General features: G+C 37.1%; 1 protein-coding gene across 1 annotated transcript; it reads left to right on the forward strand.

Annotated features, from left to right (window-relative positions):
• Positions 1–3,843: 3,843 nt before the first annotated feature.
• LOC107734113 (retinal guanylyl cyclase 2-like) lies at positions 3,844–17,507 on the forward strand. The gene is made up of 17 exons (XM_016545966.1): positions 3,844–4,297; positions 7,827–8,845; positions 10,280–10,581; positions 11,240–11,615; positions 11,721–11,805; positions 11,919–12,033; positions 12,304–12,423; positions 13,612–13,695; positions 13,840–14,016; positions 14,243–14,399; positions 14,536–14,685; positions 14,855–15,003; positions 15,239–15,402; positions 15,477–15,669; positions 16,111–16,285; positions 17,226–17,328; positions 17,380–17,507. The coding sequence occupies exons 2-17, from the start codon at positions 8,035–8,037 to the stop codon at positions 17,504–17,506; spliced, it is 3,288 nt and encodes a 1,095-aa protein (XP_016401452.1). The 5' UTR covers positions 3,844–4,297; positions 7,827–8,034; the 3' UTR covers position 17,507.
• Positions 17,508–19,175: the final 1,668 nt, after the last annotated feature.

The following is a 19,175-nucleotide window of genomic DNA, read 5'->3' on the forward strand; positions in this document are numbered from 1 at the left end:
TCTCTCTCTCTCTCTCTCTCTCTCTCTCTCTCAGGTTTGTCCATCTGTGGAAGTTGTCCAGGAGGATTGAGCTATGAACGTTCCAAAGGTAGTTTGACCGCTCGAGATTTTTAACAGAATACTATAGGAGGGAATTAAGCTCTTAGACTTTATTTAGCACACTATGTCAAGGTGTCTGATTAACTGTGACGCAGTTTTCCACTGACAAGTGTCTAGAAGAGCCTTCCTGGGTTAAAACTTTTAGGATCATTGAGCTATTGCTCAATCATTTTGGTTAGCCTATATTTGAGATGTGAAATGTGCTATGATTTTACTGGTCATTATGTGTATATTTAATGCTAAATGAAAAATGACCAGACCTACCCTCAATAAAGGAATAACTCACTGTTAAACATGTTATTGTAAACATTATATATTTTATATTAGTAGGCCTATTGTTATTATACTAATAAATATTCCAGGTAAAGGTGCAGTCATTTTTACTTGGGAAAAGCAAGTGGAAGGAATCTGTGGAGTCCCTCTTTTATTTTATTTTGTGACCATATCTCACCAATTCTTTCCCCCTTTCCAGTGTCCCAGTTGTCATCAGTCTAATGTCGGAGTTTTGGATGGTCAGTGTGCGGTCTGCAAATCTTGCTCTAAAGTGAAGAGGTGCGTGTTTCAGTTCTGCCTGGCGTGTCAGAGAGAGTGGCCACGCGGCACTCCGACCACCAATTCCTGCACGCTGCCGAACTGTGCGCTCCGTGCTGCCCTCCTCAGCAACACAAAAATCACTGACCAACACAGCTCGGTGAGAGGATGTCCATACTTCAGGGCCTGTCCAGGGTGCAAGGCCCTGCTTACACACAACGGAAAAGGTTGTCCCAACATCATCTGCCCTCAGTGTAACACACTCTTCTGCTTCCGCTGCCTCCGTCAGTTTTGCCCCGGGATACAGAATATTGAAACCCTTGGGTTTCTTACCCGCCGACTGTCTTTCTTTCAAAATAATGATGTCATTCCATGTGGAGTTGTGGACAACAAGCAGAGTCTCACTATTTTTGGACTGTAATGAAAAAGATTTGACCATGATAAATGGCAGAAAGTTATAACCCACCTACAGTATAATGAAATATGGCCAGTTAAGGCCAACCCTGTGTGTGATTTATAAAGGAATATAAACATGTTAAAAATGTTATTGTAAATTCTTGTACATGTTCAGAAAAAGGTACATTTAAAAAAAAAAACTCACTGTTTAATGAATGAAGCCTGAATTAAATGATTCAGATTATCCTTTTTTTTCAAATCTGAAATGCTGATTACATTATACTACATAATATCAATAAACATCTTTAAAACCCTTAATCCTATTTGAATTTATCGAATCCTTCTGTTATTGCACCAAGATTATAAACAGGCATTGTAATATGTATGCCTTCAAGGAAGCAATTTAATTTTAGTCAGTCAATTAAAACAGTCACATTTTCCAACTTAAGCTTGCCAAAGCAGTCACGCGGCCTTCTTGGTTTTAAGGGAATTGATTACAGTCTCACTGTTAGACTCAAAATTGTAAATAGAGATTCTTTAAAGCTTTTCTTTGTATATCTTTTTAATGCCATGCTTACTGGTTTAGTTCATATCAGGTGTGTATGATGAACTGTGTTGGTAAAGGTTCAGAAGGTGAGACCACAGTGCTTTCAAGCAAACCTGGGGCCTCATTTATAAAACGTGCGTAGGCCTACGCACAGATTTGGAAAAAAAAAATCGTGGAAAAAGGGCGGTTTAAAAATGGGAGACGCAGTGTGGTCGAATGAGAGTGGGCGAGAGATGCGAGACTCACGCGCAGGGTCAAACATGTTTGCCGGTAAAAGTGGCGCAGCAGAATGTAAAAACTCGTTCTTTGTGAGCGACCCATCAGATCTTCTGCCATAAATAACTATGTTTTCGTTCCAAAGGAGACAGGTTTCTAAGGACATGAGGGTGAGGATTTTCATTGTTGGATGAACTATTTAAACAATGCAGATTTACGCAAATACAGCAAACACGTTGTTTCCATGTCATATGTATTTATAAACTAACACGATTTTACTATGATAATGTATTAATAATTCTGTCAAACTTTGATTAACAAAATGTCTCTCTCCGATCAGAGGTAAGAGGCTTGCCGGTTGAAGCTCAGTACAGCACAGCCAAATCTAACTAATCTGATTAACTTAAAATGGACTCCTATCAATCATGAGCTAGGGTGACACTCACACACACACACAAAAGTGGGCCTAGTGCTAGTGAGATCAGACAGTCAGCAACAAGTTAAAAGTCTAGGGCAGGAGCCAGTCATGACTGACCAAAGCTTTTAAGGGTTGCGTAACCTCCACCACTTGACACCATTTTGATCTTGATCAAGACACTCGTGGTGCTATAACACATCCTGGTGTTCAGTAAATTAGGTAATAAAATTTGGGAATGGGAGCTTAAGGGTAGATAGAAGGACTAAGACAAAAATATGTGTGTCTTCTCTGTCAGGCACATAACTCGTGCTGGGGCAAAAAGGTAAACTTTGTTTCCAGTGCTTCAACAGCTCGCTGATTAATATGAGCCGGCCACAAGTTTGTATACTCTAGTATAAAGGTCTGAGTGCTGCTCCAGTCCTGGCTGGAGGACTGTTCAAGGATATAGTCAGGATATAATCTTTACAGGTTTTGACCTTGGAGCGCTTACCACTTTACAAGTGCTGAATGACCTTTCTCCAGAAGGCCTTTAAGCATTTCTATGTCTGATCTGCAAATATCAGACTGAAATGTAGCTTTTATGTCAAAGTAAACTCGAAGAATAGTGTAATAGGGTTGTGCTATAGGACACAATTTCACAATGAACAGAGGTATCGTGGCTTAGGGCTTCCTGAGAACTCAAATCTCCTTTCACCTGTTGGGAGCTCCTAGCCAAGCTTATAAACTCAAGAAAGATCAAGAAGAAGGGAGGAGGAGCAGAAAAGAAAGAGGGGCACATTGACACTTGGGAATTTTTAATGTGACATGAGGACATGTTACACTAATGGTTTAACACCATCATCTAAAACCTTGTGCTTTGTCATCTTCATATTGTTTGCATTTCTGTCCATTGTGTTAAATTAAAATATTTTGCCCCAAAATAAGTTATTAGTAAAAAATGAGACTTTAGTCATGTCAGTAGCTTTACAAAATCTGTTTATTCGACCTTAAAAGTGGGGCTGCTGTATTGAGGCCACATGACCAGATGGCTCTCATTTATTTCGGTTACTATTATCTGACACTTTCAATATATGAATAATTAATCAAGGCTGACTGTGACATGTACAGCCATTTTGGGTGTCCAAGACGATTGCCATATTGGCTAGTGCAACATAAACAAAAATGGCAGAGAGCACCTGAGGAAACAAAATGGAGCGGGACAGTACAAGTACAATCTGTAACGTTTGTTGCCTCACTGCTGATCCTACAGACAGTGGGATCAAATCCTCAGCATAATTAGAAACCATCATACAGCCTTTCTATTGTCATATCTATCACGGCATTGCAATAAAATGAAATAGTCTGCCAAAACCATCCATTTACAGTTAGACTATAAACACTGAAAGTGGTTAAAAATAATTAAAATGCCTAATGTTGTGTCTGAAAGTGTCAGTATTTAAGTGTTTTTATTATTTCTACTTCAAATAGTCAGTCACTATCTTGAATGTTACTGGGCCACAAGCTCATATGCACACTGAGGAGACAAAAGGCCTTTTGCCATGTATGTGTGGATTATAGGCTAAAGAGTGTTAAGAAGTCACCACTTGGATTCTGCCCCTCCTTTCTCCTCTGCTCGTTCCTTGTCTCTTGCCGTCTCTCTCTCTTTGTAAATCCGCTTATTCCCAAGACCCAGGACTCAGAGAGGCTCTTGTTCCAGTGGCTTCCCCCATTAAGCTCTCCAGATTGGGGCAGGACTCAGTCCAACAGAGGGCCTCCAACCTCCAGGGACCACAAACCAAAGATCACCTCTCCATTTTAAAAAGAGAAAGGTGGATTTCTACATCTATATTTTTTATACTATGCTTTTCAAAGACGATAAGACAAAGGACATTTTTTAAAAAGTTTTTTTTTTAATGATCTGTTTTGACATGGAATATCTGTCTTTTCTCCACCTTCAGTCTGGACTTTTACATTTTTAATTTGGATTTTTTATTTCTTATTACTGTTTCCTCTGTGGGAGTGCGGTTCTGGTCCCCCTCTGGTTCTTCTCAGACTCTGTGTTCTAATGGGACGAGAACTCATCATGGCTCTCAATTAGCCACACTTGCCAGGTTAGCCGATCTTTTGCTCTTTTATTAACAATCCTTTATTAAGGGTAACAGTAGTTTTCAATATTGAATTTGCTAGAGTAGTCCCTGAGGCTTAGAGAATTAGGACTTCCCTGAGGGATGCTGAGTATTCTTAGGTTGTTACAACATAACTAGAAAGATTTTTATTTTTTTTACTTTGTATTAGAGTTAGAAAAATGATTTTGTTTCAATATAAATGTATTGTTTTATTTTAGTATTTGATGTATTAAACTTCACAATTAATTTCACTATATTATTATTATTTCTTTACACATCAAAATTCAATGTAATTTACACTACCTAATTTTATTGGTCCTACTTAATGAAATGTCTGCCTGTATCAAGCTACTAATGATGTCAATTGCTACTTACGCTAACTCAGCTAACATTCATTTACATTTAGTCATTTAGCAGACGCTTTTATCCAAAGCGACTTCCAAATGAGGACAATGGAAGCAATCAAAATCAACAAAAGAGATATGCAAGTGCTATAACAAGTCTCAGTTAGCTTAACGTTCAAAGATATGGATCTTTGTTGATAAAGAGATATTATTGAAATAGTATTTACTGTAATGTTCAGTCACTTCACGTCTAAACACATTAGATACTTTATACATACATAAATGCCAAAAATGTTCCAGTTTAGTGGTCTTTAGTGCTAATGCTGAAATAATGTGACATCGCAAAGTTACAGTAAACTTGAATGAACTGCATGTATTTCATATATTACTGACTATTAGAAGAAAGGTGGTTTTGATTAGACAGCTATTAAAACGTTCCAATATTCAGATTTATTTATGACGATAGCTATAATTTCAATATATAGCTTAATATCCACGAGAAAGAACACAAAATGTGATCCATGTTCATTTCAAGCAGCCAACTATCAGCTAACACTGGCGCATTTATTTAACAGGACATCCCCTTTGAATGCAATTGCAAAATACAACCTTAACCTAAGACACTTACATTAGTCATTTTATTAGTAAGGAGGAATATCTCGAGAGATTTGAAAACTGTATGAGATAGCAGCCCTTAGCTTGTACATGCAGCTGATATAACCATATTGTTGTACCACAATAGCTATATCACTAGATTTACAGATTTAAATACTACAAATTAAATATTTAAGCAGATTGTATAAAGCCCAAAAATGTGAAATTCCCTTAGCTGATAAAACTACTGTGCTGTAATGCCGTACTTAAAAATTGACTGAATAAATGGGGGAGCTCTAATATCACAGACAGTAAAGCTCTCAAACACAGTACACAGTAGCGTGAGTCTGATAGCAAGGTCCCGTGTAATCCTGAGTTATTTCAGAACTGGCTAAAGGTCCAAAGAAAGAGAGCAAGCCAGACCTAGAGGTTAAGAAGTGAGAGGGTAGACAGGACATTTATACAGAAGTCAGACAGAATGTTGAAGACATGGATTAGAGGGAGGAGAACAAAGAAAAACTTCGAAGAACAAAACTCTTTTGACAGGTCAATAGAGTGATGATGGTGTAAAGAGATATGGTTGATTAAGATTAAGATTGATTAAGCCTCACGTTATTTGGCAGTTATTATGGCCAGGGCTAATGAAGGCAGAGCTCTTTAATTGTAATCTGCTTGCTGCTTGCTGAGCAATGGATAGAGGGAGAGGGAGGAATGGCAGACAGCCTGGTACAAGTCATGTGACATTTCACCCCAACTCTACCTTTAAACACAGATGGCACATGAGTCAGGTGAGGATGTGGCTGGTCAGCTGATCAGACCAAGCCTGGAGTCAGATATCAGGTCTCTAAAGGACAGTATGATAAGAACAAAACTCTTATTAGCAAACAACATTTACTTATTTAATTGAGGATTGCCTCTCTGAAAAGAAGAAAATTCTATTAAAACAAACAAATACGAAAGTATAAATATATTTGATCTTTGCTAAACATCATCCAGACTAGATAACTGTTTCAGTAAAAAAATAAAAAGATAATTGTGAGATAAAGTTTAAAATAAGAATTGAAGTCACATTGTAAGATATAAAGTGACAATTATGAGAAATAAAGTCCTAATACGTTTTACTCTGAGGCAGAAATGGGCTTCATTTTTTAAAATAATTTTATTATGCTTTTGAAAGATGTTTCTTATGATCATCAAGGCTGCATTTATTTGATTAAAAACAGTATATTGTGAAATATTGTTACGATTTAAAATAACTGTTTTATATTTTGATTCGTTGTGATTTATTCCTGTGACTGCAAAGCTGAATTTTCAGCATCATTACTCCAGTCTTTAGTGTCACATGATCCATCAGAAATTATTCTAATTTGCTGATTTGCTGCTCAAGAAACATCTCATATTGTTATCAGTGTTGAGTATTTTTATCGGAACTGTGTAACTTTTTTTCACAATTATTTGATGAATGTAATTTTTCTAAATATACCTTTTATTTGTAATAATGTAAAAGTCTTTATTAAGTGTTAGGTATTAAATAAAATAAAATACATTTTAAAAAAATCTTACTGACTGCCAACTTTTTAAATGCAGTATAGCACTATTGCACTATTGACCTTGGTACCATAATTAATTATATGACCCTTATGCTGATGTTTGAGCCACTCTTACTCTCACATCACTACTACATACACTGTAAAAAAATAAGTGTAATTTTAACTGTAAAATTTTGTAAAAACGCTACGGGAAAAAACTGTTAATAGGTTAACATTTCATGTAATTTTACAGTAAAATGCTGTTAATTTTACAGTTTTTAGAAGTAAAAATAACAAATCAATGTATAATTTACAGTCAAAAACCGTAAACTGATATTCCCAGAATTCCCTGCATGCACTCCACATTTGAAAGTATTTTGTTTAAATAATCATGTTTTTTATAGTTTTTGTTATTAGTTATGTATATTTGGGCTTTATGTTACATCTTCTGTTGTTTAATGCATTATTTAAGTATCATGTGTGTTACCATGATGGTGTTTTGTGTTTGCATGAATGACTCTGTGCACCTTCTATATATTAGTATATACTTCTGCTTGTGGCGAAGCTACTTGTGATGAGCTTTGATTCTTCATGTGGCTTTCTCTTTTACCACCTGCATTATTATGGTGGTTGTCAGTATGTTAAAGGTACAAAACAGATTTTAATAGCAGTGTGCATTGTTGAATTTACTGGTTTACATTCAAATTTTCTTGTTTGTAAATTACAGTTTTATACTGTCAAATTTACAGTTTTTGGCCGTAAATGTGTTTACAGTTTTTCTGTATTTTTTACAAAATTATTCTGGCAACCACAGCTGCCAAAATTATTTTGTAAAAACTACAGATTTTTTTTTACAGTGTATAGTAAACTATGGTAAAAAGATATGCAATGTATTGTATATTAATATTCCATTATAAAAAAAATACTAACTTTTTCTGCTCTGTTTTCATCCCTTGTCTTTTTCCCCCTCTTTCCCTCTCATTCACCAAACCCTTATATGTTGTTTCTCTCAAATACAACTGCACACATTTGCTCCATCTCTAAAAGAGACAGTGATGGCTGGTTATTGTGCAATAGTTTTGGGCTAGTGCCCCTCGGTGGGTAGAACCCAAATTGAGAGCTGGGTGTTTTGCGTGTGTGTTTTATCAGCCTTTATACTGTCGCTAACAAAATATTCACACAATACAACACAACATCTCTCAGTGCCACCTGTTCTTTCATTGTCCCTGACAATTAACAGTAAAACAAAATTAAAATGGATGACCACAGAAACTCTAGCTTTCTTTGCCAGTCCCACCACCCACGATGGCAACAGTCCTTTGCTGGAAAGAGACGACGAAAACAAACCTCAAAGCAAAAAGCAAAAAACCCTGATGGCTCATCGAGTCCAGTGTCCTCGACCCCAGTTCTCCGCAGCCACAGCTGGTGGGGGAACTGTTTTCTCCTTCCTCTAGTCATGCTATCATACTTGCCCTGTGAGGCCTGGGGCACCACCTTCAAAATCTCCATCGTAGGACCGTGGGCGTGTGACCCCATGTACTCCAAAGCCCTGCCAGACCTGGCTGCACGATTAGCTATGAGCCGAATAAACAAAGACCCCGACCTTAACAAAGGCTACTGGTATGATTACACACTAATTAATGAGGATTGCTCAAGCTCGAAAGCGCTGGCACGCTTTGCCGAGCTGGAGGGCTACGGTTCGGCCTTTCTTGGACCGGCAAACCCTGGCTACTGCACTGCTGCTACACTGCTGGCAAAGAATTGGAACAAGGGCATCCTGTCCTGGGCTTGTCTGAAGGCTGACATGAATGAGGGAATGTACCCCACCTTTCTGCGGCCACTCCCATTGTCTTCTCGTGTGCTCTTCTCTGTGCTGCGCTTTTTCCGCTGGGCACACGTTGGGATTATAACAGCGGAGAACGACATGTGGGAGGCGACTGGGCATGAACTTGCAGAATCCCTGCGTGCTCTTGGTCTGCCAGTTGGCGTGGTTGTTACCATGGAAATGGACAAGGAGGGGCCACGGCGAGCCCTGAAGACAATACGGGAGACCGATCGAGTGAGGGGTGAGTTCTATGAATTAAGTTTAAAAATGCAAATATGAATTTAAAATGCTCAGCAACACTGAATAAAAAAGTGGTGTAGAATTTTTACTCAGAAATTGCTAGTATATTTCACAAATAATTACAAAGAATTGGCATGTAACACATTGAATTAAACATGAAATTTTGAAGTATAAAGACTGAAAATTTTGCAAAACACTCTAATAAGCTTTGTTTTATTTACAACTTCAAAAATTTTTTTTTACAGTGTTACTCATTTAACAAAAATGAGAAATAAAAAAAGACGACAAAATAATTGTTATTCGTTTAAGTTGATATGATCTACTTCTATATCCTCAGGTATACTGAGATATAATTAAATATATCTGTATTGTATTATATTTCATTTTATGATGTATAGATATTTCATATATAGTGTCCCCTTCTGTGACAGTGATATACAAATTAGGGCAGGCACTTAATAAATATTAATGAGAAAAAATAGGTTCTTCAGCGGTTCTTTGGGGGTGGTTAAAGTGCTATATAGCACCACTGCCATACAAAGAAGCCCCTGTATAGTTCTTTAAAGGTTCTCTAACTCTCTAGTCTTTAGTTAAGTTGGGAAAAGGATTAAAAAACCACATTAAAATACAATGTATTTCCTGATGATAATGTGGTTCTTTTAGCCCCCAAGGCCCCCTATAAGGAAATAGGGCCCCCACACAAGACTTTTTGACCTCAGAAAAGCATAAAAGTGATTCAGCTTTTGCCACTGTAGTAAATTCCCATTCATAGCAAACAAATGAGAGTGGAGTAACATATCTAAAATCTAAGGAGGAGAATAGGGTTTCTCTTATGGTTCTACATAGCACCATTTGACAAAGCTGCTGTATAGCACCTTTAAAGATCAGAATCAGAATCAGAAAGCTTTATTGCCAAGTATGTTTGCACATACAAGGAATTTGTTATAGTGTCACAAGCTTCCAGTACACGGAGACAACAACAACACACAGATAATAAAAATAAGATGTGAATAAAATACACATGCATAAATATAAACCACAAAAAAAGAATAAATTGTATGTACAGGTGTGCTATAGATAGAATAGGAATAGAATAAAATAAAATAAAATAAAGTTGTAGGGATGTACAAGGATTTAGGGTGATAAATAAGTATAAGGTTATTGCACATACTTTAATTGCACAATGGGAGAACATTAACTGTTCATGAGGTAGATAGGTGCGATATAGCACTAAAAGTGGTTCCCTTATGATTACGAGCCAATGCACCACTTTTAGTGATAGTTAGCACCATTTTTTTAGAGTGTATCATATTGTGTGATGGCTCTCATTGTGTTTTAATAATTATTAACTTTAACTTAATCCTTTCATTTATTCCTCAATCCTGTTTTCACATTCCCCCATTCTTATTCCTCCCTCTTAATTTTCTGTGTGCAGTTGTCATCATGTGCATGCACTCTGTTCTGATTGGTGGAGAGGAACAGTATAAGTTGCTAACCACAGCAATGGACATGAGAATGATTGACCGAGGGTACATCTTCATTCCATATGACACACTGCTGTATTCATTGCCATATAAAAATGCAAACTATCCAGTCCTGGCCAATGACACCAAACTGCGACGAGCATATGATGGGGTCTTGACAATAACCATGGACCAAGGGGAACAAAACTTCTATGAGGCCTTTAGTGCAGCACAGGAATCCTATGACGTCCGTACCAGCACACCAGCTGAAGAGGTAACACAATCGGTCTGAACTTGCCTTAGTGTTTTAGATTCTAAACAATTCATTTATTCTAAACAAGCAATATAGGTTTGGGGATAGCAAAAGCTAAAGCTATAGTTATGTAGAAAGCATCTTTGTCATAGTAGTGAGTTTAGATGTTTTTATCACTCCAAAAGCCAGATTTTAGCTTTATATATTTAATATTTATGTAATTTGTGTACAATAAGACATTTTCAGGTTGATGTTTAACTCATGTATTTGTCTCTAAATTATTCTCATAAAACATGATTAACTACAACTAAAACCTTTTTTTTTTATTTTTACTTGAAATAAAACAGAATGTTAACTGAAATTGTAACTGAAAATATTTAAAAACAGCTAGTTCTCATTTTCATTTAGTATAACTATAATAGCTAAAATTAAAAATGATTAAAAAAACACAACAAAATTACTAAAAGTACAATTAAAATTAAATACAAAAATAAAAACAAATTTAAAAATTAGTAAAAACTATAATAGTATCGAAATAATACTATTAAAACTACTAATACATATTTTTTTACTTTTATTATTTTATTATTACATTTTCTTAGTTTGAGAATTTTTTTAAAATCCCAATCATGGTCTTATTTGTTCTATTTTTGTGGATTTTTTTTTTCTTTCTTGGCAGGTTTCTCCATTCTTTGGGACCATCTATAACATGCTCTATTATACAGCCATGGCTGCAGAGCAGAGCCGAGTTGCGAGTGGAGGACGCTGGGTATTGGGTGATGCACTGGTTAAAAACGAGGGTGGATTTGAATTCAATGGCTTTAACCAGCGGATATCGGCAGGCACTGATGGAGAAGGAATGCAGGCCCGCTACGCTGTCCTGGATTCAGATGGCTCTGGGTCCAGCCTACACCGCACTCACACCCTGGAAGCACCACACACGTATGGGAAATATGGAGCGTTGAAGTACTTGGGGAAATCGATTCATTTTGCTGGAGCATCTCCGAGCACTGACTCAAACTGTTGGTTCAGTCCTTACGTCGCTTGTAGTGGAGGTGAGAAAGCAGAAATTCGTGTACCACATCAATTTTTTTACAATATAATTAAAAGCATCAACATCACCACTGATTCGGTCTGTCATTCTTTCCCTTTCATTGCAGGCTTGGATGGAGTGACCCTTTTCTTCCTCCTTCTCTTGTTCTGTGTGTTGATAAGTGGAGCAGGTGTATGTTTTCTCCATATAAGGTATGAATTGAATTGCTTGAGTTGCAGCAAACCATCATGTATTGAATCAGTTTATTGTATTACTGATAAACAAATAAGCATATATGTGTGTGTGTGTGTGTGTGTGTGTCCAGGAAACATGGGCAGGGGATATTAGGAGCATTTGGTGGAGGTGGAATTGGAAGCCCCACTAAGATAGTACTGACACAGGATGACTTGGTCTTCATCAACACCACACTCAGCAGGAGGGTCAGTCACAAATGCTCTCTCTTCCTTTCTCTCTCTCTGTCTTGCTCATAGACTTTATATTTGTCTCTCTCACTGTCCATTTCTGTGTGTGTGTGTGTGTGTGTGTAGAAGCTGAATGAAGAGAGTATGGTAATAATTTAAATTAATTTAATATAATTTTAGTGTGTGCTCTGCTGCATGTGTGATGATACTAAATAGGACTTACTCTCTCTCTCTTAGGTTTTTGCCTATGTCTCTCACATTCTCAATTTCTCTCCATTCTCTCTGTAGAAGCTGAATGAGGAGAGTATGGTGAAGAGTCAACTAGATGTTAAAACCCCTCACCACTCAGTTTCAGGTCGCAGTTACATTACGTCAACTCCTGAAACGTCCAATGTTGCTGTTTTTGAGGTGTGTGAAATTTGTGCTTTTTTGTGTACAGACATAGATACACTTTGGTAAGTTGTTAGCATAGTGTTTTGGTACTAAATACCAGAAGTACTGAATACCAGAAGGTAAAAACAGTCTTGCTGATATTCAGTACAACAACATGATTCCAAGAGTGGCATTGGTCTTATAAGACAATTCAATAAACGGTAAGTTAATATGAAATAACTTTTCAGACAAAATTCAACCAATGTGTTTATGTATTTTTCTCCACCAATGAATTGCAAGATATAAACTAAGAATTGTGAGATATAAACTCCTCAGTGCAAGGAGTAAAAAAAAAATATTTAAAATAATTTTATCTCACAATTCTGGCTTGTTTTCCTCACAATTTGCAAGTTTATAACTCACAGTTTGTTTATTTCTCCTCAGAATTGAGAGTTTCTATCTTACATTGCCAGTTACAAACTCACAATTGCCACTTTAAAACTGGCAATTGCAAGTAAACATCTTAAAAATCAGACTTTTTTTTCTCAGAATTGCAAGTTTATATCTCGCAAAAAAATAGTCTGAATTGTGAGACATAAACTCAGAACTGTAAGGAAAAAAAGTCAGAACTGTGAGATAAAAAGTTGCAATTACCTTTTTATTTTTTTATTCCATGGCGGAAATAAGCTTTCATTAGGTTTTCCATTTCTCGCTCCACGCTCACTAATGAAAACAAAAGCTGATGTTTCAACTTTCAAAAACCTGTTCATCACTGCAGGCAAACTACATTAACAATCAAATTAGAGGAATGTAGTATAAAGTAACCTGTATATTAATATGAACAACATACAGCCATTGTTTGTACATCGGCTGTTGTAGAAAAGTATTAGTACTGTGCAGAATTTGCCCAAAGCTCTGCAGAACTTTCACAAAATTATACACATCACTTGCTCTTTGCATGTTTGTTTATAAAACTGCACATTATACTAAGTAAATTATATTATGTTATAGATATAACAGTATCATTATATTCAATAAAACCAAAGTACAAATAAAAGTGCAGTTCTCTAAACTCTATTTACACCATTTATCTTATTTAAATGAAATCCATGAAATTCTGCATATTCTCCTCTAAATTTGGTGCAGAAAAGTTGAAAAACAAGGTCATCCGATTCTGTGTGAGACTGTGGAGATGTGTTGAATTGTATTATTCTGTGCTGTCAGGGTGACTGGGTCTGGCTGAAGAAATGCCCTTGTGGAGATTCTGTTTCAGAAATCAGTGAGAGCACTCAGACCATCTTTATCAAGGTAAGAGATAAGTGAATGAAAGTATTATTTAGCTTACAAGTTGTGGACCGGTTTTGAAACGAAAACTGAACACTATACTCACCTTCCCACCCTGTCTTCTGTACCTTTTTTGCTTCTGCTTGTCCCCCTCTTCCCTCACTCTAGCTGAGAGACATGCGTCATGAGAACCTGAACCTGTTTCTGGGTCTGTTCTTGGATACTGGCATATTTGGCGTTGTTACGGAGCATTGCACCAGAGGCAGCCTGGAAGACCTGCTCAACAACGAGGAAATGAGACTGGACTGGATGTTCAAATCCTCTCTTCTTCTTGACCTGATCAGGGTGAGGAATTGAGAAGGTAGACTAGTTCAATTAGCAAAGGGTTAAATGAAAGCATAGATGAACGGATAAGTAAAAACAGCTCAGTAAGAAGATGAAGATATGGATGAAAATGTGGTAAAGAATGACTGGCTGTTGACTAATGAACTGTCAAGGATGTCACCTGCTCCCATCTCCTCATACTTCTCTGTCACTTTCCTTCTAATGCCTTTTTAACTTTTCCTATCAGGCAATGAAGTACTTGCATAATCGTGGGATCATTCATGGACGCCTGAAGTCAAGGAACTGTGTGGTAGATGGTCGGTTTGTCCTGAAGGTTACGGATTATGGCTTAAATGAAATCATCAACTCTCAAAACATCATCCTGGAGGACACCAAACCAGAGGGTACGTGTAATACATGTGGAAATTGCTAAATCACGCGATGAGAAACAGCACATAGAGGCTCTCATTATCTCCTCTCATCTTGCTTATTTTTGCATATTCAGTCTTTCGGACTCTGATCTGTGTATATTTGGTACAGATCAATTTTGGACAGCTCCAGAGATCCTGCGCAATCCTAAACTGAAGAAGAAGGGGACGTATCCAGCTGATATATACAGCTTTGCTATTATCATGCAGGAGGTGATCTCTTGCTGTGCACCCTTCGGCATGTTGGATATGCCTCCTGAAGGTTAGACACCCTCACATACCAATACATTATCACATACCACTCAGGTTTTCACCCGGTTACTGGACAAACTAAAGATGGCAATGATTTAATGGAGTTGGTTTGGAGCAATTCAGATATGAATACAGTGTTCTAAGTTGTGAATACTCAAGTTGTGTATCTCTGTGTGCAGAAATCATAGATAAGGTGCGCTCTCCTCCACCGCTGTGCCGACCCACTGTGTCTGTGGATGAAGCGCCGCTTGAGGTGATTCAGATCATGAAGCAGGCCTGGAGTGAGGAGCCTGACAAGAGACCCACGTTTGAGGAGATCTTTAGACAGGTACACCCTCTTTCTCTCTCTCAAGCACACACACACACACACACACACACATAGACAAAGGTAAAATTTTGCATTATTGTCAATGCATGGCATTAAAAAGGAAAGCAAATAAACAAACATAAAGACTTTTTCTTCCAGGAAAAAATAAAAAGCAAAAATATTCACTATATAAAATATACAAGGGAAAAACAAAACAAAATCTCCTGTTTTCTGTCCCTTTTTTTCTAACTTGCAGTTTAAGAATGTGAACAAGGGAAAGAAGACAAATATAATTGACTCAATGTTAAGGATGCTGGAGCAGTACTCCTCAAACCTGGAGGATCTGATCCGAGAGCGGACTGAAGAACTAGAGGTAGAGCGTCAGAAAACTGATGCTCTTCTAGCCCAGATGCTGCCCAAGTGAGTCCCACTTCAGATGTTCAGATATCTTTTCACATTCCTTTTGTTTCTTATAATGCCATTCTGTCTTCCAGATCTGTTGCCTTGGCTTTAAAGACAGGGAAGCCAGTGAAGCCGGAGCACTTTTCAGATGTCACACTGTATTTTAGTGATATTGTGGGTTTTACCACCATCTCTGCTCTGAGTGAACCTATCGAAGTGGTCGATCTGCTTAACGACCTCTACACACACTTTGATGGAATCATCGCAATCCACGATGTCTACAAGGTTTACATGAGCTTTTTTATCTTTCACTTAAACTGTTGTGGAAATTGAGTAGATTCTTTCATGATCAATGCTGAGTTCAGAAAAAAAAGCTACAAAAGCTGTCACTGGGTGGTACCCTTTCAAAATGTACACCTTTGTGCCCTATTTAACATCAAAGGGTGCATATTTGTGCAGTAAAGTTTCATATTACTACCTAAAGTGTACACATTAGTATCTAAATTGTATATATTAGTACCTTTTGAAAGGCTAACACACCCAGTGATGACTTTTGAGAGTGATCTTTGAGTGAATCGTTTAATAAGACATTCTTTAAAGTTTTTTATCTTGGAATAAATGAAAATAATAAATGACTTATATAATATGATATAATTTGAGAAAATATATGGTGCATACAAACAGTTTTGCATTTCACAAGGAACATTTAATATTATATATCAACAGGTAGAGACTATTGGTGACGCGTACATGGTGGCATCAGGGGTTCCAAACCGTAACGGTAACCGTCACGCAGCAGAGATGGCCAACATGTCTCTGGACATTCTGCACTGCATCGGAACATTTCAAATGAGGCACATGCCTGACATCAAAGTCAAAATCCGCATTGGACTCCATTCTGGTAAGAATGGCACAAAGCACACAAACACATATACAAAGAAAATTCAAAATTTGGGGTCTGAAAGAAATGTTTTCATGTTTTTGAAAGAAGTCTCTTGCTCTTTATTTGATCAAAATCATTACTATTTTACTATATATCAAAAGGTAATGTATTCCTGTGATAGTAAAGCTGCCATTACTCCATTACTCCAAAATCAGTCCATTCAGAAATCATTCTAATATGTTCAATTTGGTGCTCAAGAAAAAATTCTTATCAGTGTTGAAAACAGTTAATATTTTTGTTGAAACCATGATATATTTTTCAGGATTCTTTGATGGCTATAAAGTTAAGAACAGCTTTTCTTTGAAATAGAAATCTTTTGTAACAATTTTAAAGTCTTTACTGTCACTTTTGATTAATTTAATACATACGTGCTGAATAAAAGTATACATTTAAAAAAAAAATCTTACTGACCCCAAACTTTTGAATGTAGCCGGTTAAACTTTGCAGCAGCCTTGTAATCCTACACAGCTAACAAAGCCATAAGAGAGCCAGAATATTCAGAGTACAGTTAAACCAGTTTTTCCAAACGCTTTACACCCTTAAACTAAATGCATCATCTCACAAAGTTAAAAATCAAACACATAATTACTCCCGTGGATGTACTTTTCATTGACAAAGATGGTCTTGCCTTACATCACGAAACTGAACATTGTTTCAATATAAAAATGTAAAAACGTATTTACACTTGATCCTCTGATGGCTGTGCATTCCTAGAACAAGTGAAATGTAAATCCCGGGCATCATCCAATTAACAGATTCATCCAATTAGTTAGCATGCCGTTGGCTCTTTCCCCCACCCTACAACTCAACAGAGATCACATGGTGCTCACACAGGTGTGTCTGACACAACATGCAATTCTATGCAGTTGCTAACTTACTATTCGTGTGTATGTGACAGGTCCAGTGGTAGCAGGTGTAGTTGGGTTGAAGATGCCTCGGTACTGTCTGTTCGGGGACACAGTAAACACAGCCTCCCGAATGGAATCCACAGGGTTGCGTGAGTACACTTATGTGTTTTCTATCTGTAGGTACATCACTATATGATGTCTATAATGTAGAGAGTTGATAACTTTCTTTATGTTGCCACAAAGGGCGAGCAACCATGGTATCAGCTTGGATGAGATTCCGATGGACAGGCGGCAGAAATTCCTGGATCGACAGAAGAAGATGGGGAACTGAGGTAGAGAACAGAAACATTTCAGTTACTTCAGTCATATTTTACTTCTTTCTTTGTTTGGTTGATTTCAATGTTCTACTTAATGAATCAAAGAAAGTGTTTACAGTTCACTGAAGTTCACTAATGTAGTTGCTGTTGCATTTATATACATGTATACCTACCCTGCTGTGTAACAAAAAAAAAAAAAAGTATTTTGAAAAGTCAGTGGGGTCCAGTGTTGCTTTGGATTCCACTGAATATCTTTTGTGTTCCACAGAAGAAAGAAAATAAAACAGGTTTGGAAAAACATGAGGGTGAGTAAATTATGACAGAAGTTATTTATTTATTCATTTCTGTGTGAAATATCCCTATGAGCCATGCAACTTAAGGTTGTTAAACTTCTGTACTCATGCTGTTCTGTTTCTGTGCCTTCCAATAGGTTGTGATGCTCATGTTTCTGCACCAGCCTATCGAATTTAGGAGAAAGTGGGGCAAGGGGATGAAAGGGGTGGATTGAGGTGTTCACCCCCTCGACTACCCTTTTCTACTTTATTCTTTCCTAAAAAGAGTGGAAACGCTCACTAGGACATCTGACAGGAAGCAAAAACACTTGAACTCGAATGCCAGCCTATCAAAACCATCAGCTCAACAAGACGGCATGTACCAACTGCTATGGATGGTCACAGAGGACTTTTTAAAAACTGTATAGAGTTTATACTGCAGTTCATCTAATACTAAATTAAAGATACTGCTGAGACAACAGTTCATCAAGACAAGAAAATGAGAGCAGCAGCACACGCCTCATTCATATCTGCAGTTATGCAATCCCTCCAGTTAATGCACTTCTGCAAAGAGATTTTTTCTTTATTTCATTGTTTATAAATATACAAAACAAAACAAGCAAAAGCAACAAATTGATGGTGCTTGATTATAATGGCACCTGTCAATTTAGTTATAATTCAGTGGAAATAACGCCAATAATATCAATGTATTGAAATTATTTAAAATTCTGTGTTGATTTTATTTGCTAGGAATATCAGGCTTTAAAAACTAGGAGTTAGTTCAAAAAAGAACTTCTTCACATTCTTCACATTCTCGTTTTGAAAATGCTTTCATTCAGTTTAATTTCATGTGGCACTGTTTGGCCTTTCTAGAAAGTGAAATGCATTCAGCATAGTTTCCACGGCCAAGCAAACACCTTTCAAATCCAAAATTATATGGCAGAAAATTATTTGGTTTCATCTGAGTGGCTTAACACTGTTGTCCTCTTTGAGTTAAGAATAAGAGATAATGATATATTAAAAAGGAAACTCGTGAGCTGAGATTCAAATTGTCAGGTTTATAATAGCATGGCACATGATCCTGATATTCGGCACATTCCATGCGTAATACCCTGATGTCAAACCCTGCTTCAAAGTCCTGACATGCAGTCTATTACCAAAGAGAAAACTTAACCGAGATTTATCCAAAGATTTTCTCAGCACTATATACTTTGCCTGCTCATACACTCAGTAAATGCATGTGCGCCCTAAAGGGGCATTATACTTCATGAATTTTGAATGTGTGGTCTGGATATCTTCATTAAGATAGGAGGGTTCTGGCGCCTGTGGCCGTCCAGGATGACGTTCTATCACCTGATACCTAAACCACAATCTGGGGAGCTACAATCACAGCAGGATGTAGCTGAATTTC

Source organism: Sinocyclocheilus rhinocerous, unplaced genomic scaffold (genome assembly GCF_001515625.1).
Source record: "Sinocyclocheilus rhinocerous isolate Xijiao unplaced genomic scaffold, SAMN03320098_v1.1 scaffold1121, whole genome shotgun sequence".
NCBI classification, from domain to species: domain Eukaryota; kingdom Metazoa; phylum Chordata; class Actinopteri; order Cypriniformes; family Cyprinidae; genus Sinocyclocheilus; species Sinocyclocheilus rhinocerous.

Excerpts from the sequence above, each read along its gene's own strand:
- LOC107734113 (XM_016545966.1), top strand. The coding sequence starts at position 8,035 with ATGGATGACCACAGAAACTCTAGCTTTCTTTGCCAGTCCCACCACCCA. Across the intron at positions 8,846-10,279 it reads GGAGACCGATCGAGTGAGGG|TTGTCATCATGTGCATGCAC; the intron begins GTGAGTTCTATG and ends TTCTGTGTGCAG. Across the intron at positions 12,034-12,303 it reads ACACCACACTCAGCAGGAGG|AAGCTGAATGAGGAGAGTAT; the intron begins GTCAGTCACAAA and ends TTCTCTCTGTAG.